The 21,965-nt window shown below is 40.5% G+C and overlaps 1 protein-coding gene across 2 annotated transcripts; it reads right to left on the bottom strand.

Moving 5' to 3' along the window:
• Positions 1–149: 149 nt before the first annotated feature.
• On the bottom strand, positions 150–21,244 carry serinc5 (serine incorporator 5). Of its 2 annotated transcripts, none has more exons than XM_014992861.2 (12): positions 21,058–21,244; positions 11,893–12,060; positions 8,701–8,879; positions 7,112–7,194; positions 5,806–5,899; positions 5,011–5,222; positions 4,406–4,498; positions 3,844–3,970; positions 2,481–2,550; positions 2,239–2,275; positions 1,769–1,913; positions 150–1,608 (listed from the first exon to the last, which is right to left on the bottom strand). In XM_014992861.2, exons 1-12 carry the CDS (start codon positions 21,082–21,084, stop codon positions 1,464–1,466), a joined length of 1,380 nt encoding a protein of 459 aa, XP_014848347.1. In that variant the 5' UTR covers positions 21,085–21,244; the 3' UTR covers positions 150–1,463. The 2 variants fall into 2 exon arrangements, with proteins under 2 accessions (XP_014848347.1, XP_087865035.1); XM_088008909.1 differs by lacking the exon at positions 21,058–21,244 and adding an exon at positions 8,968–9,150 and having other exon boundaries at positions 11,893–11,982.
• Between the last annotated feature and the right edge of the window lie 721 nt (positions 21,245–21,965).

The raw sequence follows: 21,965 nt of genomic DNA, 5'->3' as shown, positions 1-21,965 counted from the left end.
TCATCTGAACTTTTCTACTGACCTGTACACAGAAAAATGACATCTGACGGCATGTTATGCATGTTTTTATTGAAATAACGTGAGCGTCATGCCACCTACAACTTTGTATTTCAAACATTTTGGTCAAATTACTCAGTCATAAACCTCCGTTTACAGTGGTTTTCAATGTCTTACTTTATTGTTTTTTTCTCCCCCCTGTTTGAAAGCACCATTAAATTTCTACATTCACATTAATCACTGAAAAGCAGAAACAAATGAATATCAGAAGAGTTTACAATGAAGCCGATTAAAATGTCAGCTCTGTTGCTATGCATGATTCTGTCTCCTTCTTCGAAACGTGAAGAGAGCGATCAGACAAAGAGATGATTGAAGGAACTGTTCAGCTTTGCAGTGTGATGTCATAATTTTTTTTTTTTCTTTTCTATAAGACAATTTAACTCGGCTGTAAATTCAACATCCAGTGTTGAATAAATCACTTTTGACATCAACTGTGCTGGCTTTTTCCTAGACGTCATGATGACGAAGAAGCATAAAACGTTTAACTGTGATTACATGAGTCAGCAAATACATAATGTTCAGAGTTGTATCTTTTCCTGCGACAGACCAAAAACAATGTGAGCAGTTCTGCTGGCTACCTTTGGCAAATGCAATGTTGATTCAGTGGAGCTCTTCCAGAGAGGTGGCACTTTACAGATATAAAACCTCCTGCCATGCATGACGATGAGCGGAAACACGCGGGTGAGATGGATTTTCTCTAAGAAAGGTTTCGGCTCAAAGGGAGCACTGGCCATAGTAAAACTTTACCCTTGTGATCTAAGTGGAAACTTCACAACAGCGGGAGTCTAATATCAACAACTTGTTCCGTTGCATAGAAAAAACTACAAAACACAATATATAACAAATCACAACACATAGAGCTTAAACAATAAGCCTGAGGAATGAGTTTTTAAACATTGTTAAGAGGCCAAACCTGCTCAATTCACACCATAGTTCTCCTTTCATTCAGGATTAAATAAATACATCTTCTGTAACATCTCTCCAACTAAATGTATCCCACAAACATATAAACCTTTGCTACAACTTCTCGATGGTTTAATTTCACAGAACTGAAGCATCTGGCCGAGATTAAAAATGAAAAACGGAAAACGCAATAAAATAAAAAGTCTGATAATGCAACAAAGATCCACTTCAGAGAATCTACAAAGGCTCAATGGTTTTCAATGTAACTCAACTCCAGGTGTTATTTTTGTAACTGCAGACCTGTAGGAAATACAAAGACAGTCAGTGGTATTAAAAGAGTTAAAAAAAAATGACCATCAAGGTATTACCAGCTTAACATTGTAAAACAAAGACTGTAACATGTAAAACAAAAAGATAATCCTCCACTCTGAATGTTGGGGGTAGTGTAGGGCTGTGTTTCAAGGTGGTCCCTTAGCCTTGTCCATCAGAGAGAAGAGGGTGGCCTAGGCCTCGAAGCGCTTCGGACACATCATGGGAGCCAGGAGCGTCACTATGTAGAGGAAGAGGCAGACCCAGCAGGACACCACCTTGAGCCAGTACACCGACCAGCTGCCGTCCAGCAGCTTCTCGATCTTATGGTCATCATAACTGGGAAAGGCAGAGGAACAGGAAAACCGTCTGAACTCAACTTCAGATTTCAACCAGAGTAAAAGCTTGAGACAAGTATCAGATCAGAGGCAGGGGGTAAAGGAGTCGACGGCACAGTCCCCCGAGAAAACGCGCGCTGAAACAAAAATGAAAAACTCACTGAAACCAGTTGGTGATGGACATCATGACGTACAGAGAGCCCAGGAAGAAGACAAAATGGAAGAAGGAATAGCAGTAGATGGTTCTTTCTTCCTCGTCGTACACCACGCTCTGTCCCGAGGTGGTCTTCTCCTCTTCATAATCCTCTGGAAACGACAAAAACAACAATCATGAATGAAAGGTGAGGATCAGCAGCGCACGTAAAGTTTAAAACGCCCGAATCCTTAATGACGAGGCTTAGTATTTCTAAGTGCATGTGTACTTCCAGCAGGTGGCAGTGTGACCCAACACATGCTTCTCCCTCACCCCAGATCCTGCTTTACTTTGCAACAATAACCTCCTAGTAACAGTGACATCATCTGTGTTTACTGACCAATGCTTTCTCACCATCCTCAATCTGGCAGCCAAGTAGCAGCTAGATTGAGTGTGTGGACTCTGACTGTGAAGGACAAATTGTCAGACTTTCCTCACCTGTGTCGTCTCCGAAGCAGAAGCAGCAGCGAGCTCTCTGTGGAGGAAAGAAAACGTTACTGCTGAGAGGGACCAGACACGCGGGACAAAAACAGGCGCCTCACGTACAATTTGGCCACATCTGTCTGAAAGCGAGTCGATGGGGTTTTTTTTTTTACTGTTGCTGTGTTTTTTTGTTTTATGAGCGTGTATTTTAATTTAGCTTCCCACACCCAGTGAGGTCTGAATATTTGTGCGTTTACCTCAGTTTCTGGCTCACTGTTCCTATAGACCCGGAGCGCTGCAGAGCTGCGCTTGGTGGTCGATGTTAAACTGAAGAAGGAGAGAAAAGGGAACAAAAATAGAGAGAACGGTTATAATTCCATCACCCTGTTTTTTTTTTTTTTTTCCCTGATAATTTGCCGTTTTAGCAGCCTGCGCAACCACAAGAGACAGGATGCCTCCAGTTGATGGGAAACACATGTGAACAAAGGCGTAAAGCCACAGTTTGTGTCTCCCCCAGCTTTTTGCTCAGATACAGCCAACTGGATGGAGCTTTCCAGAGCCAGCCAATACAAACTGAGCTGCCTGCGTCGTTATCGTTTCTCTCATCATCCTGAGTGCTCCTGAGGTTCAGTTGGGTTTCTTTTGATAAGCATCGCACTGTATGAAATCAGTGAAGGCTCAGTTAAAAACGTATCTGTTTTACAAATGCTTTGTCCGTTCATTTTGTCAGGAAAATTTAAAGAAAAACAGCACAAGAAAGGTATTTTAGCCAATTATTGTTCTTCAACTGATCCTCAGTCATTGTTTTGCCATGTGTACTAGTAAAAAAACAATGTGTCTGAAAAATCAGCAAAGAGAAACAGAGTTGGGAAGCAAAACTTAACTATAAACCTGCAAGGCAGTTTGTTCTTCCTGTTTGTCAGAAAAACAAGACTAAAGGCTGAGACGGGCCAGAGGTTTCCAGGAAAATACATGCACATGGTCTATCTGTGTCATTGTGTTAATTTCCCCAGAAACAGACACTGAAACTACTGCAGTTATTTATTTAGCTGGCTCAGTCTTATGATTTCATGTCAACATTAAGCTTAGGAATCAGGAAGCAGTTTACATGGATCAGTGCCACAACAAAGAACATGCACATCGTTTGACTGTGTTCACTTTTTTAAAGGGATTAACCTCAAAGTAAGATCAGTAAAAGTGACGGGTGATTCTGTTAAAGCTCAGTGAAAGCAGACAACTTCTTAAAGCTCTGTGTTTGCTTTGGTGGAAATACTCCGGTTTCCTCACTTACTTTCCATTTTTAGACAATTTAACCTGCCAAATAAAGATCATCATTTCAGAAAGATCATCACCTTTCTGAAAATTTGTGAATGACAATCAGAATGTAAACCAGATCTGACTGAATCTTTGTATGCATTTTTTCTGTCTGATCTTCAAAAAATATCATTTTCCATTTTATTCAAGTTTGACTGATTTTTATATGCTAACTTGTCTTTGAACTGTCACGTCACGAACCTGGAGGAAGACGTGTGTTCATCTTTAACGGAGGCTACAGCTCAGCACATGTTCACAACTGCTTCGGTTTGTGACCGATAACATGCAATATGTTTTGCTTCCTACCAGGAGTAAATGATGCAGGCAAACAGGATCACTGCTCCCAAACCGGTGACGATCTGCTTGTCGCTTTCTGACCCGGAGTTGAAGGGAAACACGCAGACAGTTTGGTTCACGCCATCGACTTCAACCACTAGCAGAAGAAAACATGTGGAAACATGTATGTGAAAACTAAAACATATTTACAACCAATGAAGGATTGAAATGTAGAGTAGAACATTTTCATTTTATGACTTATATTATCACATCTATAAACATAAAACTGTCAGTGCAACGAATACTAGCTTAAGCTAATTATCAAATGCTAACCTAACTTGTGACCGAAGTTAGTATTAATTACAGATTGTTACAGATTGTTAGTACTAATTAATTACAGATTGTTAGTATTAATTACATATTGTTTAATATTAATTACATATTGTTACAGATTGTTAGTATTAATTACAGACTGTTACAGATTGTTAGTACTAATTAATTACAGAATGTTAAAATTAATTACATATTGTTACATATTGTTTAATATTAATTACAGATTGTTACAGCTTGGTACAGATATGTCTGTTCTTACTTTCTTTTGGTTTGCTGGAGAAAGCGGAGAAGGTGAGGTACATGACGTACACGCTGATGACCCCAGGCTGCAGTAGCCCTGATCTGGGTTGCACTGCAGAAACAAAAGCAAACAGACATTTTAATAAAATCTTCAAACAGGTCTTTACAAAAGTATTCACACCCCACATACTGTCACACCCTAATCCCAATATTAAAAAAAAAATAGCATTGGTGTGTTTTATTAGGATTAGTAAGCCAGAAGAAGTCATGTTTAGCAAAAGCCACATAGAAAACATCAAAGAAGGAGTTCTGGACAGAGAAGACCAACAATCTAACTTTTTGGATCAACTCCATGCGACCTAGTGCAAAGCCAGACCTGAGTCCAACTTAGACATTTCCTAGAACCTTTTCATCTAATCTGACTATTTCATCCAACAATTATGGTTTCTAGATGTGCAAAGCCAAAACATTTCTGCTTTCTGTCACTGCAGCAAGTTCAAGAATCAGAATATTTTAGCTACATTGTTTTTAGATATGTGGTTAATTTCTACATTACAACAACAACAACAACAAAAAAAACACTATCATAAATAATAAAGACTGAATTGTATTAAAGTTTCTTACATTTCTGTATGTAGGGGGAGATGGCGAGCAGGGACACAATCAAGCAGAGGCTGCCATTGATGCCCAGAAAGATCTTGTTCAGAGAGCAGGCCACAGGATGGGTGTAGTACAAGCCCATGAAGACCACCGCTCCCACCGCGATGCTGAACAGGATCAGGGTCACAAACGCCAGCGCCGCGTACCACAGACGGTTGTACTCCACACCTGAACTCCTGCAGGCGGAAACAGAGAGGGTGTCAGGGGGAGAAAAAGCAAAAAGCGGAACAGAAAAAAACAACAGAATATTAACAAGGGAATACAAACTGAATGAGAATAATTTAACAGGGAAAAAGAAAAACAGGAGTGAAAATATGCAAAAATACAACCCAGGAGTAAATGACCTAAAAGAAAATTCACAGGAAGGGAGACAGAGTAATGTGTGATGAGTTGCAGTATCACCATGGAAACACGACAGGAAAGGTTTACAGCTGCGCAGGTTCTGTCATTTTACTTCGTCTGGAAGATTTACATTCAATACAGTGGCATGAAGACAAGCAAAGGTTCACATTTTATTTCTTGTCGACTGAAACCTTCAGACATCTTGGAAACAATCTGCCACCATCTACCAGAAGCTTTTCTGGAAGATGCATCTTTGCTGAACAATGCGCCCCATTTAAACACAAAGCTCTTCTTCTCTCGTCACAACTTTTTTTTTTTTTAGAGCCTCCAAAGAATAAATAATATTTTTAGGGTTTTCTCCAACACATAAAGGTCAGCACTGATCTTTCAATGTCAGCCACACTGTTCAGCTCTCACCAGTTTGTGTTCCATCTGTGAGCAAACTCCACCAGCAGCATGAGCTGGATCAGCAGGAATATGGCTCCTCCTGCAGCTCCAATGTAGCGCCACACTGTCAGGTTAAACAGAGAGCAGGACACGTGTTGGACAAGATCACATTCTGAGCTCAGGAGAACCGAATAATAAATAAAAGAGGCAGGTTTAGAAAGAATGGTCATTGTGGATCTAAATGCATCATTGCATCACACTGTTATTTAGAGGCATCATTTTTCTCATCTTATTGGTAAAAGATTTTGAAAGTCCCACTTCTCTATAACTGCACCCTATTTCATGTTGACCTGCAACATAAAATCACCGTAAAACACACTGAGGTTTGTGGTTAGATGACCTAATGGGAAGATAAAATGCTAAACATAACCATTCTCCAATACAACAATAGGGATGAAACCAAGTTTTTTTTATTTATTTTAATTTTATACAACTGAGTATTTTCATATCCCCTAGTATCACATCCTTATCAGAAGTTAAATCTTTCTTTTTGCAGACTTTAAAACTCAGATCGTTCAAAATTGTATTAATGTAGCGGACATGACTGAAACGATTAATTGGGTTTCCTGATGTATCAATTATTGGAATAATCATTAACAAACTATGTAATCAATTGTACTTGAGTATACAGACTCAAAATAGGCCAATTTCTGAAAGAACAACATATTCACAGCAGTAATTAAACCAAAACTCTACAAAAATGTGAACATTTTGTCACAAGCAGAAGCTCACGATAAAAACACTTCGTCTGTAAATATTTGCTACCCAAACTTCCTCAAGCATCAGCTTTAGCTTCACCTGGTTCAAATGTTGTTAAAAAAAAACCCTGTTAAGCACCTTTTGTTGTCCAAATATTAATTGGTTAATCCAAAAGATACTCAACAAATTAGCCTGAGTATTGATATTAAGTCAGGCAGAAAGCCCTGAGCTTTTCACATGTTGATGTTAGGAACATGTTTTAGCTGCAGATGCATCCTTTAGAACAAATGGTCAAACAAACACCAAAGGAATGTTATAACATTTTAAGCAATAAAATGCTTGTTTTCTTATTAAAAAAGGAAATTGAATTATTAATTTACATATTTTAATATCAAATAAAAAGGCCTACACAGTTAAATAAAAAAACCTGCTGAATTATTTTTATGTGATTAACTGAACAATCAAAATAATCAATAAAATAATCAATTATTAGAATAATCATTAGTTGCAGCCCTAACAACAGGCTTCATAGGAATACAGCAGAAAGTACTTTGGTTTTGCAGAAAAGGCGTTTTACCTTCCAGAAAGATTTTCTCCTGGGGAATGAAGAAAGCTCCAGTGCAACAACCAGCCAGCAGGATAAACTTCAGCAGCCAGAAGCTGATCGTCAAGGGAGGCAAGAAATAAAAATATATCTTCAAATCTAAACTAATGTAATATCAATTAAACTATTTAAGCAAATATTCAAGTGTAAAAATGTAAACACGATTATGATAAATGCATTGTATTTCAATAACTTAATGAAGGCATCACAAAATATTTACAAGGCAAGAACATTAGATTTTTATTCAATAATTTGATTTTTATTCAATCTCATCTTATTTTCTGTTTTTAAGTCAATAAATGTGAAACCAAAATCTGCGAACAACTTGCCGACTCGGCATGCATTTTCTCTAAACGGCGTCCCGCCACGAGGTTTGAGGCTGCATTTCATTCCTACAGACAACTGTGCATTTCATGAACTGCAGCTAGGGCTGAAACGATTCCTCGAATGATTCGAGTACCTCGATTACTAAAATTCCTCGTGGAAAATTTACCTGCCTCGAAGCTTCGTTAATTTATGTTTTATTAGTTAGCGCACCGTGTTCCGGGGGACTTCATTTGCGTTGCGCGGAGCTCTCACTTCCGCCTCTGAGTTGTTGACAAAAGCTAAGTCTCAGCGGCATAAAGTCCAATCTTCAAGATTGGCCCGTGGGGATTTTATGGATTGATGATAATGCCCGACTTTTTATCGTTTTTGGGGAACCAATAAGCATCCTTAAGATGACTGGGGGAATGCCTGGAGTACGGCAGCATTTCTCCTCCGGGGCTGCTGGTTGAAAGCGAACGGCGGGAAGAGCGCTGAGGTGAGCGGATAGCCTCAACAGGGCGGGCGGCTGAGTAGCTGATGCTTACCGTGTAAATGTAGCTTTACCGACGAACCGCACAATAAATTTCATATCCCGGTCTGAAGAAACGGGTGGCGGAGCGCATCGTACATGGCTGGTAGATGAGTTTCTGAGTGACCAGTGAAGGTGTCGTAAATATCCCGTATTGCTTCCCCCCGTGTTCGTCCCCCGGTCTAACGGTTCGTCAGTCCGCTGGTCTATTTCCTCCCCTCCACCCATCTTACGTTCGTTCATTCGCCCTCTCCTCCCACTCCAGGCGGCATTTCCCGTATTTTCAAACCCAAAGCATGACAGGTTAGGTGGCAAGGTGAGTTTAATTAATCTATTAAACTCACTGAAGATGAATACATAAACTAAAAGTTGGATTGTAGACATTTTTTATAAGCATATTTGTGAGCCTGCCTCTTTGTTATTAAATTCAATATAATTTCAGATTTTTCTATAACTTTTCTTCTGGTTAACTTAGAAAGTGAGCTATTATTGTTACAGGTTAGTTTTCTAAACTACAAAAAAGCAACTGTTAGGGATGCTCAAATATGAAAAATTGGACTGATATTGATATCTGATAGTAACACCGGTATTATGCCAGATTTACCAATATTTCATTTTATAATTTTTTTTATCCGATTACTCGATTAATCGTAAGAATAATCGATAGATTACTCGATTACTAAAATATTCGTTTACAACAGCCCTAACTGCAGCAGCTCATTTTTACCCGTTGTGAATGGCCGCTCTGCAGCCTGTGCTGCTGTGTATCCGAAGCGTGAAGATGGAGAAGAAGAAGAAGAAGCAGGCCATTCCAAAGCACATCTTGTAGACAGCAGAGTATCCCACCAGAGTCTTGCAGTTCTCCCCTGCATTCATCTTCTCGCACAGTTCGTTGTAGAAGGGGATCTGATGGGCAAAACCACAGAGCAAGAAGAAGAAGAAGAATAAGAAAAATACCAAGATTAGATCATTGTGGCAGTGGACAGAGACCCACCTCTGCTTATGTTTGTATTGAGTGTGGCCTCAGTGAAAGGGCCCAATAGTGTCTATTCTCTGTGTCACGGCTCTAAAGGAGCTGAAAGACGGAACAGGCAGCAGCAACAAATGTGTGGTCTCTCTGTGGAGCCCTCATTCATCCTCGGTTCTCTGCAGCCTGTTGGAGGGGCCTTAAAACCAACTGACAGTGTACACACACAAAGGCCGCAGATGAATAAATTAAACGCTTTTTGTCACCAAGTCAGAAAAATGTGAAGAGGGAAAAGAGATGGAACAAACTACACGGGGGAAAAAAAAAAAAAAAAAAATCAGTTTTTGATGCAGTTTTTGGAGTTCAAGCTCCAAAAACTGCATCACAAGAGGAGAGGCAAAGCAAGAGTGAGTAATGAAAATGAGAAACTTGGTGTGGCTTTCAGCAGGAAATTATACTTTGGTGGCTGAGGTCCAACAGAAGAGACGACTTCTGGGTTTGAAAAGCAAAGAATGAAGTCTAATATATGGTGAACAAACCTGCCAGCTTCAGAGACGAGAGTCCAAGTCAAATGGGAGAGAAATGGAAAACAGAATAAGAGTGGTAACTTTTTTTCTGTCCCCCACTTCTTTTGTTGGCAGCCCAAGCAAAGGAGCTGGAGTCAGCCTGCAGTTCTCAGAAGCTCAAGCATAATTTATTTAGACCACATATAAAGCTGTACAGCGCTGGAATCTATTAACATGCTGAAAAACTGAAGAGAGAGCCAGGTAATTAGAGCACGATGCATACGGATCCCTTTGGGCAAGCACACCCTGTACAACAGGCTAGATTTTTGCATCCAACCCTCTAGATGGTGATCCAGTGGCCAGGCCAGCCTCTGCACGCATGAACTCACTGGTGTGTACCGCAAAAGTGTGTGAATGTTTTCCCCAGGTGTGCATCTAATTTTAACAGGTCTTCTGGCTGAAAAGGGAAAGCCTTGAAGATACATTCATGCTTCGTTTCTCAGCTCTAAGATTGTACATGTATAAGCAGAGGTTACATGAAATATCATAAAATTAACCTGTATGTGTCAGTTTGAACACAGTTAACATGTAAATGACTAATATATGTCTAAACACAAATGATCTCAATTCTAAGACATCCTACAGCTCAAGTCAGTCATGGGAGATGTGTGTATTGATTTTATTGATGCCTCCATGTTTCATTCAGGTGAGTAACTAGTACAAAGAGGATTTAAAAAAAAAAAACGCCTTTCTTTCCAAGTGAATTGCACTTAAAATAACTTTCCTGATGACAAAAGCAGTAACCAGAATGTAATTTTTTCAAAAACTTTGAATTGCTACTTCAAATCGCAGCACCAAGCACTGACAATAGTTTGAATAATCGTGGTACAAATTTTACCCAATGATTATGGTTTATTATGTGAAATGGGTTTCCCAAGGCAGACTTCAGAAGATACATATGTATGAAAATAAGCTTGTCTTTTTCAAAAGAAAAGATGAATGAAATCCAGCGCTCTTCAGAAAGGTGTAAAATATCATCTGTGCTAGTCACCGCTTGGCGACTTCAACAGGTAAGAAATGACAGCTGAACATGTTCGATTCGGGCAGATTAAGCCGTCATCTCTTCAGCGTGCGGAGCCAGATCATGACAAAGAGCAAAAAGCCTTTTTTTGGAGCTTTTGTCTCCTATTAAGGATCATATTAGCATGTCCATGGTGTTGTGATTACACGAAGAATGGCTGAACTGTTTCAAACTGCTGTAAATCTCTTTATAGGAGACCAGCACTCCCCCACACACAATGGCTGCTCTCTTAGGAGGGACTTCCCACTGTGCTCAGTGTGTCACTGACAGCGTCTGCCTGAATGTGTGAAGGGGTTTATCAGAGGCCATTTTGAGCTTGGGTTGGGGTTTTTTTTGTAGAGAATCCTCATATCACAGAGAAACACACAGCAGGGGGTCCTGTCAAAATGTTTAACAAATACTGGAAAAGGGATACACAAAACAGGAAGACTAGCGGCTAAATATGGTCACCAAGGAGCTTCTTCCGGAAGAGGAAGCTTGGCTGTTGTCACGGTAACAATCAGCAAAGGATTGTATTCCTTTAACACACACAATGCATTTACATATACACATAAGTATATGGCTGAACAATATATATATATTTGTTTTTTTCCTGGCCTTTTTTCCAGGTCAGTTCTGTGTTGTACAGTGAACACATTACGCTGAATGAATCGGATCACTCTTTATTGGATCACAAAAATCCAACATAAGCTTGAGTGAGTTTATAATACCATCATAAAAACTAAAATATTGGATTGCTGTCCTGATGCAAAACCTGAGTGGATTTGAGCTTTGAGGTCACAAATCGCTTGCTGGATATTCTGTATTAAGGATTTCCAGGTACACAGCAGAATCCCCGGGTTCAATAAATGAAAACAAAACCTGCACGTTTTGAAGAATCAAAGCATCCCCAGACTATCAGACTCCCACGACCATGTCTGACTGGTGGTACAGTGTTTTTGTGTTCATGTTCACAGAATGTTTGCCCCAAAGTTTTGTCAAAACTAAACACAGAGAGAGAGAGACGGTGGGCCAGCTACACAGAAAACAACAGGACGAGATCTGGGTTAAAAGTTGTTGGCCTGATAACTATACTCTGCAGGAAGTTACAATGAAGAACTCCAATTTGAGTGATTAAAGAGATCTTACTGATGCAATCATCCCTGAATCACAAAGAAAGTCATTTATTAGAAGTAAACACTTGCTCCCACTCTCGGTTTAAAGAGTGGGAGGAATGCTGCACATTTCAGAGGTTTATTCAGCAAACTAAAATCAGTAAGCAAAGTGGTATTTTATTGATATAATCCAGAGCTTACCTGTTATTATCTGCATACATCCTTGTAAATGTGTTTGTTAATTAATCAGTTATTTCAATATTGTACTCACATTGTCTTTCATCATGTCCTCCACAGTGGGGGACATCATGATGACACAGATGACGGTGACCAGCAGGAAGTACAAGGCGTACATAATCCTGGTTCCAGTGGACTGCTTGATCTTCGGACAGCAGTTACAGCAGCAGGAGCAGGCCGCTGAGCCGCAGCAACAGGCCAGCTGGACAAACACAATAAGGACACCCTTAGCTGAGCTTCTTATTTCAGACGTAATGAATACTGACAATCAGGCAATCAGGAGAAGCAATGTGGTGGATGGACGAGAGAGAAGTTCTCTAAAGTCATTTACAAATTCAATTAAAGTCTACATAAAACATAAAAAGTAAGAGCAGGTTCAATAAAAACAAGAATAAAGCATTCATCCAGAACCAGGAGGGAAAAATAGAAAGAGGATTTCTGCTGAAATAAATTGTCAGATGATTCACACCAGCTGACAAATTCCCCGACCGCAGGAACAAGTCCAGAGAAGTCAGTGAGGTGCAGAGGAGGAACACAACAAATTAATCATCAATTTTAATGACCTAATGTCTGTCATGGTGGCTCCATCTTTACCGCAAAAGACTGAAGGAAGACGGGAATGGACACAAACATCTAATAAAAAAATGATTCACCCTCACGCAGGATGATCACTTTGTTAAAATATTCACCTTACTATTTGACTTGTCAGCTAAAATATAAGTTTGGATCAAGTTGGAAGCAAAAAATGGACTCTATATATATGTGTGTGTGTGTGTGTGTGTGTGTGTGTGTGTGTGTGTGTGTGTGTGTGTGTGTGGGGCCAGGCTATGCTAACCGCTAAAATGACATGCTAAAGCTAGCTTAAAATCTCAACTGTGTAGATATTTTGTCTTTAAAAGTTTTAAAAAGTGACTCTGTTCTTATGTATTCTCATAATAAAGCTCTTAAAGAAAAAAAATCTAATCATCCAAAAACCGATAATGGCTTTTCAAAAGTCAAAAACCGGAAATCTACCACAAACACCTGATTGGTGCATCTCGTTTATAAGTGGCCCTTATGAACAAGTCGTCTCCATGCAGACACTCTGAAGAGGGTCCAAGTTGCCCACGACGCCGCAAAGCTGTTTTTACCAACTTTTGGTTCATCAGAAGGGAATTGAGTTTTTTTTCAACCAATTTTATTGTCAAACTAAAACAACTGATTGAAAACACCGACGTATTATTCAACCTGGAAAAATACAAAACATTTCTAAGTACTTTCACATTCCTACACCTGAGAATTATCCAACAATACAAAGTCATAGCATCTTCCTACCCAACAGTAGACTTGAATACAACCACAAGTGACTGTTCATATTGGTCATTCATGGTTTCAGCCACAAGAGACAAACCGCCTCTCTTCTGCACGTCACTACGGAGAATGAAAACCCAGTCGAGCACAGAGGCCTGCACTGTTTCCTCTGTCAGGGCGTCACATAGGAGGAGGATAACTACATAAAAGAAGTCTCTGTATTATATTTAGAAAGCAAGGCGCTCTATGATTTTTTTTTTCTGCAGCCACTTCACCCAGTGCTAAGAGGTCAACCCTGTGATCTCTATCTGTACATCTATCTGATTCATCCACTTATGATTCAAAAACGACAAAAACAAAAGATTAACTTGGATCATTTTTAATGTTTCACTCTTTCTGGGGGTTTCAATGCAATTTCAAACGTTGTCGTCACTTAAAGATTCTGCACAAGAGGAAAGTTGTGAAACACACGACTCGAGAGCAGCAGGAGGTCAGCACTTCCTGTGGGTTTCCAGCATAACCAAGACAGCACTATATTTATCTGGTGATTGCTTCATCTTTTCTTTTAATAAGACTTTGTGTGTCATTACAAGAACATTGTCCCGTGAGCAGGAATTTGCTGTGTTTGTATGTTTGTTTTTTTTCTTTTTAAAAAGGAAAGCACTCTTTTACACCTCATGAGATTTTTTTAACACATATTAATGTGTTAAATAAAAAACCTCTAGCACCTGACTGACAAATGTATACCAAAACTTACACATTGTTGGGATAAAGCTTTCCATCTCTGGCTTCCTGCTTCACCAGCCCTGAGATCCCCCTGTTAGCCTTCCTGCTGCCTGTCCAACTATTTACCCATCCATCACCTCGGGCTCCAGCATGGTTGCTTAGAGCTCCGGCTTTTCATAGCAGAGCAGAGCGCTGTCGTTTTGATGGCTCTCTTTACAGATTCCCGATTGAAAGCAGAACCAAAACTGTCTCCTTTCTCTGTTAAAGCAGGGGAAACTGCATCTCTGTCTCAGCTGCTCATCGTGAGAGAGCATTTATTTTACACACTGCGACAAGATTTTATAAAACTAAGATTTTATGGACAAGATTTCATATGTCGGATTCAAAAGGGTTTTGAAAAACAAACTTGTCTAAATGATGGGCTCAAGCCTTTGAAAAGCAGACATTATGAAGAAGAACTGAATCAAAATCAGTCCTGACTTGTGAACAAGTAGGAAAATATCGATCTCTTTCTGATCACTGTATGCAGCACACGCAAACGCTACCAGGTTCAGCTGACAGAACTTTTCGGTGTAGATGACGTTACTGAGGGAAACAAAGTCATGATTAAAGATTTAGTCGGGGTAAAGATGAAAGCAGCTGTTTAACTAGATAAGACTTAAATAATTTTCCAACTAGAAGAGCAAGAGGAGGAGACAAAAAAATTTAATTTGACGACTTTGCTCGGCCCACCACAGGACTGCTACTCTGAGTTTGTACATCATCGTCTCCATTATCCTCACTGCTGTCGTTTCCACAAGCCTCCAGATGTACACAATAGACACTATACAAACTTTGTTTTTATTTCCAAACAAAAGGGTGTTTATTTTACTAAAATAAACTAAAAAAAAAGACACCTAATTTGGGACTCATTGACTATAAGAGCATTTTTAAGGAAGTATCCCTTAAACTGTTAGGTTTATTCTGCTGTAGAAATTCGTAAACAGAGAAAAACTGGCAAACTTAGAATCTATTTAATTACTTTTACATATAAAAGCACAGTTAAAGTAACTCTCTGCCAGGCATGGTGGTGTCACAGGCATAGATCATGTGGCCCAGAGTCCTCTATGTCACCGTCACGGGTGTGAGTCAAAACCAGTTGACCTTTGCCTAATGTCTTCGTCTTCCCTCACAAACCACTTCCCTGTCCATTCTCTGTCAAATAAAGGCCAAGGAAATCTGTTCTGAGTCTCTGAAGAGCTGCAGGTCATCAACACCTGGACCGGTGACCCTGAACAGGATTAGGTGAGTACAGAAAAAGGAAGGATGAACAAAGTTTAGCCTTGATTCGATGTTTGTGCCTCCTGGTTTCCATTTGCATACACACAGCCGAACAGGGCAAGCTGTCGCCTTTAGTCTCTGCTGCAGACGCATGTCTCCCTCAATGGGCAATTAATTAACCAGAAAAGGCTGCATACAAGCAGAGAAAAAAATAGAACAACTTAGGATCTGATATTGTTTAGATTTCATTAGCTAGGGGGGTGTTTCGCCAGCAGATTGCACACAGTGAGGTGGGCAAAGAGCAGACCGAGGAGCAGTTCTGGGAATGGGGAGAGGGATCCGAGAGATGGGAATGTCTTGAGGAATTCCTCCACACCCAGATGCAGAAGGAGTACCCATAGCAACCCATGTGGACCTTACCCACTTCACAGGCCGTCCACTCCCCTGGCCTCCCTCACTGCTAGTGCCCCTCACCAGTATAATGACAGGTGGTTGGCCTGTCTGCAATTCAAACCCCCAACTTAAATATGATCAGCAGCCTCCCAGCCGTTTGTCATGGTGCTGCAGCTATTCATCCTGAACAGCACAAGCCCGGCCCCCACACAGCATTTTCCACGCCTGTCTTCAGTCAGACCAAGGACAGATTCTCAGAAAATCTTACAATACAGTTAGTGTAGACATACTCTGGTCTACTTCTCTCTTATCTTACTGCTGTGTTTCACTCCCTTCATCAGACCTTGTCGCGTTGCTAGGATGGTAACTATTATCTCTTTGAGTTTTTCTCTCTTTTTTTCCCACAGTTCACCTTCTTCTCCACTCGCTCCCATTATACTGATTCGCAAAAAAGCGATAACGCCATTTGAAACACAAAGCAGATTTCCCCTCTACTAAATTTGAATCTTCTTGATGTTGGCCTATCACATTTGCTTAAGATGTGAAAGAACGTGAAACCAATGTGGATGTTTTTGCAAGACACAGCAGACTGTATGTCTGTACAGTAACTAATGCTCCTACTCTTCACTGCCTTATTAATGCCAATCAAAGTGATAAAAACAACAACACTGTTTGGCCTACCTCAGTCAAACTCAGAAGGGTTGGGCTGTGCGGCACGTAGCCACAGAGAAGCAACCGCTTACACAATACAAACAGACGTATCACAAATTCAGGTCAGCCACTGTCCGCACAGCGAGGCTGAAAATCCCAGCCAGATTTAAGTACGGGGCTTCTCCGTCTAGCAGTTCCTCTAACAAGCAGAGGTGTCAAAATACTGCTAAATACAGGTCAGAGACCTGTGGGAGCAGAAAGCCAACGCCGTTCAGTTTCACCTAAACACACTGGGCCTGAAAAAAGAAAAAAAGAAAAAAAAAAAAGCATGGCAGAGAGAAAAGATGTGACTCACACCTAACGTGAGCTCTGTCAAAAGCAGCAGTACAGACGCAGCAAAGCCCTGCAGCCATATTTTCACTACCACAAACAGTAACTCTCACTTATCCTGCATCATGTGGCCAAGTATGGTGCCTCAAAGTGACAACACTTCATAACATCTGTAATAAGTCGGTCACAACGAATCATCCCAGACCAACAGTTCAGATAAAACTGCCGACCCGCCCGATTTTCTCAGATTACATCCAATGCTTTGTGCCAGAGGCAGTCGCAGGAAGCCAGCAGAGTAGTGAAATGAAAGTGGCGCAGGCGAAACAAAAAGAGCTTTAACATACGACTCCATTACTCCACATACGGCGAGTGACAGTCCCGCTATTGTCTGTATATCCAGGCAGCTGTATACACACAGCAAAAATGTATCAGTGCTCTGTTTCCCTGTACACACAGGGAGATCTTTGCTGCTCTCTTTGCAAACGGATCCCCTGGATACAACCAGCAGCTAGGAAACTTTAGTTTGTTGCGAGTAGAAACAGCTGAACTAAAAGGGAGGATTGAGTTACAGTAAAGAGGAATAACTGAGGGCCAAGATCATGAAACTCCTCACAGATGAAACTCTTTGTCACAAAGGAAACAGACTGAACCAGAACAGGAAGGCGAGACAATACGAGATCAACAGATACAGGAAAAACCTACCGTCATGCTGTGTTTATGCCAGTTTCGCCTTCAAAGTGAATATTTTTATCAGCCCTCCACTTGAAAAGCCACAAATTAGACAGAGCTAGCTGGTATTTCACTATGTTGCATCACTGACTTTAGATCTTGCTCACTAAAGTGCACACAAAACCTAAAGAAATAAAACACAGACTGGAAAAGAACAGGGTCTGTCCCAGTGAACTCACCACCACAGAGCTAATTAGAGATGCATGGGTAACGTTTTTCTGGCTGATGTTGTTCTTTGTACTGCGAGACATAAAATCCAACAGGAAAGTAAAGTACCGTAGACATCATTAGTGCCTTCAGATAGTAGACAGACACTGCAGGAATGAAGGACTGGCAGTAATGTCCCACTGGGAAAACAAACCCCTGCCGCTGCTGACTTCAGGAAAAATTCCTGAGAGTTAGCTGAAGACTAACGGCATGTCATACCCGTGTTAAGACGACGGGAATCGTAAATCCCGCAAGCTACGGCAATAAAACAATGGGGTGAGGAAAACTACTCTGCAGATTTTGTTACATCACAAAAACTAATTGAAATATCTGTCCGTCTTTCCTCAAAGAGAGCTGCAAACTAAATGAAAACACTTGTTTGTTAAAGAGTTAGATTTAGTGATAAAGGACCTTTAAATTAAATAGGTTTGGTTACTTTTGACCAACCTTGATGACAGAAAAATAGCAAATGTGTTTTGTCCTCCAAAAGAGACGTCCAACCATTTAAAAGTGGAGAACACTCGTTTTATTTAAGGACATTTCAAGGCAAAACGAGCCAACTCCCATGGCACGGCTTGCGCCCGTCATGCCTCAGTTCGTAACCACCAGCAGGACATTTTGTACAAACCTTTACAGACGAGGGCTAAAAGTAATTTTCTGACTTTTACTGTAAAAATGTGATTATATGTATTATACGATTATACTGTGTATGTGCAGGTGGTTGGCTCTGTTGTTTTGTTTCAGCAGGGATCAAAACCTCCCATATGTAAGAAGGCGCAACTGGCCCAAAAAAGGGGTTTTCTATTCAAAAGAAATACATTAGCAGGTGATGCAGTTGACATAAAAATTAAACATGAGATCTAGACTTTTCTAAAAATACAAATAAAATGATACACTATGATTAAGAAGATGGATGCATAATTGTTTGTTTACGAGTGTGAGATGAACGGAGGATGGAGCAGAATAGCAAAATATGACTCTCAGAGAATAACCTTTAATTTTCTTCTAACTACTGAGGCCCACCCATGGCTACCACACCTTCGCATTACAGTGCTCACAGACGTGTCCTGCATTGCCTCCCAACATCCGCAGCACTTTGGACACCCGGCTGAAGCTTGTCCATGGGTCCTGTTGCCGCTCCAACATTTCATAGACTGCTAAACTCAGTGACAGATTTCAAAGATCTCCTTCTGCACCATTACTTCTTCTCTCACTTCGAATCCAACAACATTCGCCCATCTCCGATTTCCAACCTTGGAGGCAGTGCGGAAATTGCCGGACCACACATCAGGCTGGGCCTCTCAAAACTTCAAGTGTGGCACATACGCATGGAGGAAAAAAGTTAATTAGAAGTACACAAATAGATGGTGACGGACCAAATGGGCTGTCTGTGGCAGGGATTAGTACACTCCCCGTGCAGTAACTCTCAACCGGTCTTATTGTTTGCCCTTCATTTTCTCCTAATCCTGCCCCTTTTCCATCATCCCGGCTCTTTGAAAGGCACAGGAAATGGAAGTAAGCTCCCCCTTAGATGAGGGGTGAATGTGTAATTAAATTCCTGCCCAGACCAACGCAGCAGCAGCAGTGACCCTGCGGTCAGTATCAGTCTGGTAGTTGTAAAAAAAAAAAAAAAGGCACTAAGCATTAAAGAAAACACTCTCAGGCTCGGTATACAAGTCCGCTGCTTATCCTTTAACAAAGTGTTTCCGATACTATAGGGTTCTTCACATAATTCAGGGATAGCATCATGTTCCAATTACTTTAATCCAATCACAAATTAGAGCTGCACAATCAAATCGTTGGAATATCACTCTCATGGAGGATGACTTGGATGCTATATTGAGAGGGCTATTATATTTCAAGTGTTATTCAGTCCCACTCTGCATGTCAGTAATGCGTTTGACCAATTGAAAAACTTTTCCTGCTCTTGATTGCTGCCGATTTTAGAGGATGAGATGAGATGCTAAAAATCCCAAAGAGTATTGGAGACATTGTGATGACAGAAAAGAACTAGGGAGGAAACTAGCATCTTATGTTCAAATAAAAGACAAACCGATCAGAATTTTGTGGCCTATTTCCAATCGAAGGTTCTGTAAAGCTTCCCTATTTTAGCTGATTTCAATTTCTTTTTAAGAGTTTTACTATAATAGAAGCATTCAGTTTTACCCTGCTGCTTCCAGCCAGTTATTTATTAGCATAACTGACATTACTAAAACAATCCGTAAAATAAAGAAATTTCCAAAAGGCTGCCAACATTTAAAAGTGAAAATCATTTATAATGCAGCATCTTCTCTGTCATCCCTTCCTGTTCTCTCCTCTCCAAATCTCAGTGAACTCTGGACATGTCTTGACATGTCCTAGAAATAAGGGATGGGCGCTATAGATTTTAAAAATTCAGAATTTATGGCAATAATTACCATAAAAATGACAAAGAGTATTTAAAATGTAATCAGTCTTTTTTTAAATATAGCTGTCACAACTTAAATACAAACAACTCCTTCTATAACAGTAATAATCACACTTTTATTGATGTAATTCAGAATAAAGCTAGTTAAGTTGAGAAGTACAACTAGGATTTTTGCTCAATGTCCAATCATATTTACTACAGAAAAAAAAAGTTAGTCCAACAGTCTAGTTATCACAGACAAAATGTAAATCAATTTCATACAGCTTATTGTAACATATTCTGCTAAATTTGTTTTCAGAGCAAATTAATGATACACTTTAAGGTAAAAGGTGAAGGATTGGACCTCTTCACCAATATAGGCTGCAATCTACAATCGGAACATCAAATTGTGGAGAAAAATAAAGCTTCCAAAAACATCCAAGTACAAAATTTACTGCTTACACTTTTTCTAAGTTTATCGCAATCATATAAACAAATGCGTGCAAAGACATTGTGAGTAATCTTCTCCCTTGGCAAAAATGAGAAGGTCAAAGCACAAAGAAAATCGGAACTTGTTATCGGAAAGGAAAGGAGTGATTGCTGCATCTCTAAATATAAACGCAGAAGTATTATTATTTCGCCTACGCTCTCTTTAGGTCTCTTGCCCTTCACTTTAGTGTGAATACGCGACTTTAACCAGATTTGCACTCCTAAAAGAATAAAAGCACCTTCCTGTGAAGTTTTAGGAGTGGACAGGAAGATGGTTGAAAAGATGCACCAACTAAAATCCACAATGAAGAGGTGTTTATAACTCATAGCCAGCTTCCAGAGGAGCTTGTCGAGAACCAGTATGCTTTGAAAACCTTACTGTTCGTCCTCCAGTCCAGCTAGTTTTGATAGTAGCTCGTTTACAGCTCTGTTTCAGCTAGCTTCGCCTCGGCTCGCTTTGTCCTCATCCCCACGGTGACGTTACTGAGGGGATCCACAGCGTGAATTATGTATTTCTTTCATGCTATGAGTTAATCGGGGCAACTGGCGGGCAAACATTCCCCACGAGACACGAGGAGAGGGAAGAAATAGGTAGTCTCAGTGGCTAAGGTCGAGCTGAAATTAACGCTTGACACGAAGTGTAAACAAGACTGAACGCTCTGGACGCCACAGCCGCTTGGTTGTAGCGTTTGTACCCGGTGGACAACAGAAGACAGCCGCCTGTCTATTGTTCCTCACCTGCGAGACGCAGCACGGAGTACACATCCTGCTCCGAAGAATCTCTGAAATCCGCTTTGGGGTGAGAAAGGATGGCTGTTTTCCTCCTCTTCAACATGAAACCACCCGCCGCAGACGAGGAGCGACGCGCCTGTTCTTCCCTGGTGTTTGCAGTAATGCCCCTGACCGCTGCCTCCGTCCTTCCTCCTCTTCCTCCTCCTCCTCGTCGTTGTCTCTCCTCCCACAAACACCCCTCCCACAAAAGCCGCGCTGCGTCTGACACGCTGACCACCAAACTCACCATAAAGGAGGTCATATAGTCGTAGTGTTTCATTTAGGAATTATTCTGTTCGACCCAAAAGAAATTTGTCCACGAAGGTGACCCATTTTAACATCTCGGAGTCACTTTGCGTCTTCTTAGCGTAAATGAGTCTCTGTTTGATGTTTAGTTTTTTAGCTGGAAGGTAATATTGTGACCTTTTTGACCCATGAAACTCTATTATTATGCAGTTATTCTTACCCTATGAAATTAATCAGGGAAGATGCCAATGTCAGCCTTTTTTAACAGAACAGCAGCTTAGGGTTGGTAACATTAATTAAAAAACTGTAAGCTGAGGCAAAACTTAGAAAGGCATTCAGTTTCAGACACAATTAAATTAAAGGAAGGCATTTTACAAGTACTTTGGGCCACAATCAAGTAACTATATTACCTTCAAATATGATAAAAATGCCATCCATATGAAACATGACCTAAAATAAATGTCACTTAGCAACTTGACACCTTGAAATTGGCCTGTTTCTTTAAAAAAAGCTCCTGCTCTTTCTGGTGCTCTACCTTTAGCACACTGTCACAACAATGTTCCTCCAGGTGTGATTTTGATGAGGGAATAACATCATGACATGATATAAAGCTTAAAAAAGTTGACATT

The sequence above is a fragment of the Poecilia mexicana genome, unplaced genomic scaffold (assembly GCF_051168715.1).
Source record: "Poecilia mexicana isolate PSO_F unplaced genomic scaffold, ASM5116871v1 scaffold_9, whole genome shotgun sequence".
Taxonomy (NCBI): Eukaryota; Metazoa; Chordata; class Actinopteri; order Cyprinodontiformes; family Poeciliidae; genus Poecilia; species Poecilia mexicana.
The sequence above is the reverse complement of the archived record's forward strand: the minus strand, read 5'-3'. Positions and strand labels throughout refer to the sequence as shown.

Bases quoted from the DNA above. Each gene is read 5' to 3' on its own strand.
- serinc5 (XM_014992861.2), bottom strand. From the start codon at position 21,084: ATGTGTACTCCGTGCTGCGTCTCGCAG. The intron at 5,223-5,805 runs GTGAGAGCTGAA...TTCCGCCTGCAG, and splicing joins CACAGATGGAACACAAACTG to GAGTTCAGGTGTGGAGTACA. The intron at 2,276-2,480 runs GTAAACGCACAA...TTTCCTCCACAG, and splicing joins ACAGTGAGCCAGAAACTGAG to AGAGCTCGCTGCTGCTTCTG.